Below are 6723 nucleotides of genomic sequence, written 5' to 3' on the forward strand. Positions count from 1 at the left end.
CGAAAATATTTATATAAATTTACTTACTTCTTCATCCGAATACTCATTTATTACATCCAGAAAATTTTTTCTTTTTGGTCTTTCTTCTTTTAAACAACTTACAATAAAATTTGCTTCTTCCTCGTCACTACTGCTGCTTTCTAATATTTCGTTTAAAAACATAAATCGCTTAAACTCCATCGTTTCAACCTAACCGCTTTTTCCCGCTAATACAGCCAACTGCACTGCCAAAATTGACAATAAACTTTGCACTCGTTCAGTTTGTTTAAGGTGTCCGAATAAAAAGTGAGTGGTTCACTACAATAGTGGGACACTCATCGAACACAACATAAGATGTGTATTCTAATGGTGCAATATAACCGAATACGAGGAGTACAGTGTACCGAATAGAGGACATCAATCGAACGCGTTGCACTGGGAACATTAGCAGTCAGTGTACACTAGTGCAGGCGACCGAATTTGCTATAAATTACGGCGTTTATTAGGAGGACAGGAGCTAGGTATCGACAAACCTACCATGTTTCTGCAAAGATTACAGTCATTGGCAACAGGACAATGCAACGAAGAGGTCCTCAAAACACTTTTCTTGGAACGCCTACCGGAACCGGTAAGAGCTATTTTGGCCGTCAGCCAAGACAATCTCACCGATCTCGCACGACAAGCAGATGCGATATGCGAGGTTACTAAGCCGGTAAACGCAGTGACGTGCAATGCAATGACAACAAAGGAGATGACGGTTTTAGAGGCAAAGATAGATGCATTACAGTAAGCAGTCGAGGCACTTAACCGACGTAGTCCAAGCAGGAGAATAGACAGAAACCGCACGCCAGAGAGACGATTCAGGAGCATTTCGCCTGGGAGGCCAGGTAAAAACATATGCTTTTATCATCGTCGTTTTGGAACTGTTGCTTTCAAGTGCACTAAGCCCTGCAGTTTTGACGCTACTAAGACAAAGGAAAACTAAAACGCCCGTCGTTGGCGGAGGCAACAAACGACGGCGTTTCAACCACCCACCGCCTCCACATCAGGGACCGCAAGACAGGTTGGAAATTCCTCGTTGACACAGGGGCAGCAGTATCCATAATTCCACGTAAACTACATCAGGGACCGAGTAAGCTAGCGAGCTACCAGTTATACGCAGCGAACGGCACCGCTATTAAAACCTACGGAGTGAGGACAATGACACTGGATTTTGGATTACGGCGAAACTTAACCGGAATTTTTTGCATATGCGAGGTCGACCGCCCGATGATCGGAGCGGATTTCTTGGGACAACACGGACTCCTGGTAGACATCAAGCGGCAATGTATTATTGATTCACTAACACAGCACATAAGACATGGAAGTTTGAAACCCGCACCACAAACAGTATCAACAATAGCACCAGGAACGAATTACAAAGATTTACTCATGCAGTTCCCAAGAATAACCATACCGCGAGCAGCAACAGCGAACAAGAGACATGCAATCGTACATTATATAGTAACGAGAGGACCACCGGTGTTCGAACGCCCCGACGTTTGGCACCAGAGAAATACAAAGCAGCAAGAATGGAATTCGAGACAATGAGTGTACAAGGACACTGCAGACCATCCAGTAGCAGCTACGCAAGCCCTTTACACCTGGTACCCCAAAAGACAGGTGAATGGAGACCTTGCGGGGATTTCAGGAAACTAAACGCAGCAACCGTTCCGGATAGGTACCCCATACCTCACATTAGCGATTTCGCCAACCACCTGCAAGGAAAAAATTTCTTTTCAACAATCAACCTGGTGCGGGCGTATCATCAGATACCGGTAGCAGAAGAGGACGTCCACAAGACGGCGGTAACAACGCCTTTTGGGCTATTTGAATTCACCGTAATGCCTTTCGGGTTAAGAAATGCGGCTCAGACATTTCAAAGATTTATGAATGAAGTCCTTAGAGGTCTAGACTGCACGCATTGTTACATAGACAACTTTCTGGTGGCATCCAGCAGCGAAGAGGAACACAGGAAACATTTAAGAATACTATTCAAAAAACTGGACGATTACGGCTTGACTATTAATATCGCCAAAAGTGTGTTCGGAAAATCAGAAGTAGACTATTTGGGGTACCGCATTTCGGTGACAGGAATAAAACCAATACCAGAACGCGTCAAGGCCATCATGGAATACCTACGACCACGGACAGTTACAGAACTACGGCGGTTTTTAGGAATTTAAAATTTTTACCGTCAGTTCATTAAGAATGCCTCAGGAATCCAAGAACCTCTTTTCAAATATGTACGAAACAGCAAACGCAACGACAAAACAAAAATTTCGTGGAACGGAACAACCACAGAGGCATTTGAAAAATGCAAGCATAGTTTAGCAAATGCCACATTGTTGGTACACGTCAAGCAAACAGAACCCCTCAGACTTACGACGGACGCTTCCGATAAGGCCATAGGAGCAACACTCAAACAATTGCAGGAGGGAACATGGAAACCATTGGGTTTCTTTTCAAGGAAATTACACGGCGCTGAATTGCGATACAGCGCTTATGATCGAAAATTGCTAGCAATTTATACAGCAGTCAAGCATTTCAAATACATGTTAGAAGGTACTCATTTTCAAATCCGAACCGATCACAAGCTTTTAACCCTTTTGCTACGGCAGCTCCATCCGCCTAAGTACCGTAACTGAACGGAAATTCGCTCGGGAAATATGCACAGTGCGCGTGGTTTCTGTATATATGTTGTTCTAAGTCTTAGATAATAACTGTGATGAATAAAACAATCATTGCTCTAATGTAACAAGTATATTTATATTTTTAATATAAAAAGACTTACATAATTATAAATAACATGGGTATTTATATAATTACAAAGCTTAACAAATAAATGTTTAATATAATTAATAACGAGACGAAAATTATTAAAATATAATAATATGTAAAAACTAATAATATAATTCTGTGTGATATATTTGGAAGCAAGGATCTATACAAAGGCCAACATCGCAATCTTTGCACTCATACCGCGAATCCGTTTTTTTATCATTGATGCTACAAATTACACATCTCCGTCTTCTGTTTTTCGGCTTACAGAATGTGGGAAAATGCCTGTCGGTTAACCTCATCGGATTATCAGCGGGTCTGTCTTGACGTCCCGTTGCATTGTGATGATACTTTTCGATTATCTGTTTTATCAACGCGAAATGAAATTTTGACATGGATATGGTTTCTCTCCGATTGTGCTTGTACATACAATATGCATTCCACACACAAATGTCCATGAGGTGGAAGAAAAATTTGCGATACCACTTCAGTGATTTACGCGTTGAATTTACGGTACTCAGTACCATGTCCACCTTGTCTACAATTCCCATTGACTTATTATAATCTATTGTATTACGCATAGAGGCTTCTGGACACTCTGTTCCCCTCCATATTTCGATACTGCTTCAAAATTTTCAGTATGCATAGTGGAAATCATATAAACCCGAACCTGAAAATTCTAATTTTACAGAATTAAGAATTATATCTTAAGCCGATCTATTCCTAATTCCTGTAAAAACCGAATATGAAAAATCGTTTACTGTCGAATGAATTCGATAGAATATTTGGTATAAAACAGTAAACGATCGTCTTGATGTTTGCAGTTTATTGCGTAATACGTTTGGATGTGGTTTCAACAAAGAGCACTTTTAAGAAATGATTAATCCAATATGTCAATAAAATCAAAAGAAAATGTTCTGCCGGTAACGAAAAATGTTGCCATCGACTATAGATGGCATTTGTATACACGTCATTTCGATGCCGCATATATGCGGCGCTCGTACCCACAGGTCGTCGAGTGGATCTCGCATATATGCGGCGCCCGTACCCACAGGTCGTCGAGTGGATGCTGCATATATGCGGCGCTCGGCGCGAAAGGGTTAACATTTGCATTCAAGCAAAAGACAGACAAAGCCACACCAAGACAGGCACGAAAACTTGATTTAATAGCACAATTTACAACTGACATCGTTCATGTAAAAGGAAAAAACAATATTATTGCAGATACATTGTCCAGGATAAATGAAATACAATTACCGACGATTGTAGACATAGATGAATTGGCGACGGAACAAGAGACAGACGCACAACTAAAAGAACTCCTAACATCGGACACATCATTAGTATTGCAACCACTACGCCTCGGCGACACGGAGAAGACAATATACTGCGACGTTTCCATAGGCACGGCAAGACCCTACATACTCGAGATATTACGTTTACATATTTTCAAAGCGGTACACAATTTAGCACACCCAAACGGAAAAACAACCAGCCGGCTAATAAGAGAACGGTTCGTTTGGCCATTCATGAAGAAAGACATCCTAAGATGGGCACGGACATGCACGCAATGCCAATTAGCCAAAATACACAAGCATACGAGGAATCCCAACATCCAGTTCCCAGTACCAGCACGGAGATTTCAACATGTACATTTGGACATCGTAGGAGAATTGAGACAATGCCGAGGGTACAAATACTTACTTACCATGATTGATAGATTCACCCGCTGGCCGGAAGCAATTCCGTTGGAAGATATTACCGCAGATTCAGTTGCAACCGCATTTTATAAACACTGGATATGTCGTTTTGGAACACCAGCAATTATAACAACTGATCAGGGATCACAGTTTGAGTCACAACTATTCCAGGCACTCGCAAATCTGTAAGAAGACGAGATCAACAGCATACCACCCTCAGACGAATGGAATACTAGAAAGATGGCACCGAACGTTGAAGACGGCTTTAATGTGTCATAACAATCAAGATTGGACAGAGGTCCTTCACACTGCACTTTTGGGATTACGAACAGTCTATAAAGAAGACATTAAGAGCTCACCAGCAGAGTTACTGTACGGGACGACATTGAGTATACCTGGAGAATTTTTAGTTACTGACCTGGATCAACCAGACCCACGAAAATTCATAAAGAAATTCAGACAACACATGAGAACATTACAACCGAAGCCAACAGCACATCACTCAAAGGTCAAGATTTTCACACATAAAGACTTAGCAACTTGTACACATGTTTTCTTGAGAAAAGATGCAGTAAGGAAACCTTTAGAACCGCCTTATCAGGGACCTTACCAAATAGTCAGACCTATTAACGATAGTAATTACATCATACGGACAGAAGCAGGAGAAAGTACAATAAACACAGAGCGTTTAAAACCAGCCTATACCTTACTGGATGATGCAGAACTGGAGGACGCAGAGGAAGAAAACGAGCCACACCGGAGGAATGAAACAAGCAATACCAGGCCGAAAACAATACTCAAAACATACCCTCCAAAGAAGAAGACTGTTCAATTCGCAACATAGCTACGTTGCTGGCGGGGAAGTATGTGGCGGACATGAACACCGCGCCAATGAGAACGCTGGACAAAAACCGGTGCGCAGGCGCAGGAGGAAGAAAAGGAAGAGCTAGGAGACATATAGTCAGTGATATTTAGAGATTAGAGACGAGAGGAGGATTAAGAGTGTACTTGAAAGAAAATATAATTATTATTAGATACTTACCTGCTTTGAGTCGTTTCTTTGACCTGTAATAACGGTAATTAGTAGCAACACTACTGCTTGCATCCATACCAGCTTTTGACAGATATAGGTTAATAGGTTTGAGTAGTATAGCAAGGAGAGTTCTAACGCAGGTCCTCTGAGGGGTCTGAGAACGCTGGACAAAAACCGATGCGCAGGCGCAGAAGGAAGAGAGCTAGGAGACATATTAGTCAGTGATATTTAGAGAGTAGAGACAAGAGGAGGATTAAAAGTGTACCTGAAAGAACATATAATTATTATTAGATACTTACCTGCTTTGAGTCGTTTCTTTGACCTGTAATAACGGTAATTAGTAGCAACACTACTGCTTGCATCCATACCAGCTTTTGACAGATATAGGTTAATAGGTTTGAGTAGTATAGCAAGGAGAGTTCTAACGCAGGTCCTCTGAGGGGTCGGGGGGGCGAGGGGAAACCAGCGCGAGTAATCCGATTTTTATAATATTCGAATCAGATATTTTAACCACTTCGAATGTCAAATCTCGGACCCTCAATGGGATTACAGTCGATTGTAGAAGCCGTTCAATGTCCCCACGTTTCTGCATGAGCGATTTCCACGTTTCAAAAGGCAATATTATTTGATTGCCCCAATTGTCGCCGAGAACCAATTCCACGTAAGATACAGCTCCAACGTTTATTCCAATATCCAAATATTTGTATGACGCCGGGGTTAAGGCGTATCGTCTTCCAAGTATACGAACCGCACGACGAGGCTCGGATGAAATGCTGGGGAGTAAAAAAAATATTATTTATATAAATATTTAAAAGGTGTAAAAAATATTTAAAAAGTATGAAAATTCTTTAAGTTAATTAAAACTTATTTGTTACATTTCTTCTTCTTACACGGTGAAGTTTCATCAGCATCTTGAATCGGAACGTAATAATTCATGAGGCTTCCTTCAGTAGGATACATTTTATATGAACCTTTCACACAAGCGGCCGATGCAATACTGAACGTATTAAACATATTTAAAATATGTATTAGCGTTGCAAAATTGCAATGTGGTGGGGATTATTGCCGACGCGATATTTTTTTCAATTTTTCCATTCAAGCGCCGATGTACGGCTGCTTCACGATGACATCATCACTAGGTGTGAGATTTAGCCGAATGCACAAAAATGCAATGTAATATAAAATTTTCAA

At 41.2% G+C, this 6723-nt stretch overlaps 1 protein-coding gene across 1 annotated transcript; it reads left to right on the forward strand.

Annotated features, from left to right (window-relative positions):
* Positions 1–517: 517 nt before the first annotated feature.
* Positions 518–4688, forward strand: LOC115246283. The gene is made up of 5 exons (XM_029825001.1): positions 518–765; positions 917–1042; positions 1370–2078; positions 2220–2583; positions 4024–4688. Exons 1-5 carry the CDS (start codon positions 518–520, stop codon positions 4686–4688), a joined length of 2112 nt encoding a protein of 703 aa, XP_029680861.1.
* Positions 4689–6723: the final 2035 nt, after the last annotated feature.

Source organism: Formica exsecta, unplaced genomic scaffold (genome assembly GCF_003651465.1).
Source record: "Formica exsecta isolate Colony F162 unplaced genomic scaffold, ASM365146v1 scaffold1450, whole genome shotgun sequence".
NCBI lineage: Eukaryota > Metazoa > Arthropoda > Insecta > Hymenoptera > Formicidae > Formica > Formica exsecta.

Coding starts and splice junctions, on each gene's coding strand:
- LOC115246283 (XM_029825001.1), top strand. CDS start 518: ATGTTTCTGCAAAGATTACAGTCATTGGCAACAGGACAATGCAACGAA. Junction 1,043..1,369: donor CATCAGGGACCGCAAGACAG/GTTGGAAATTCC, acceptor CACCACAAACAG/TATCAACAATAGCACCAGGA. Junction 2,079..2,219: donor GTGTGTTCGGAAAATCAGAA/GTAGACTATTTG, acceptor TTTTACCGTCAG/TTCATTAAGAATGCCTCAGG.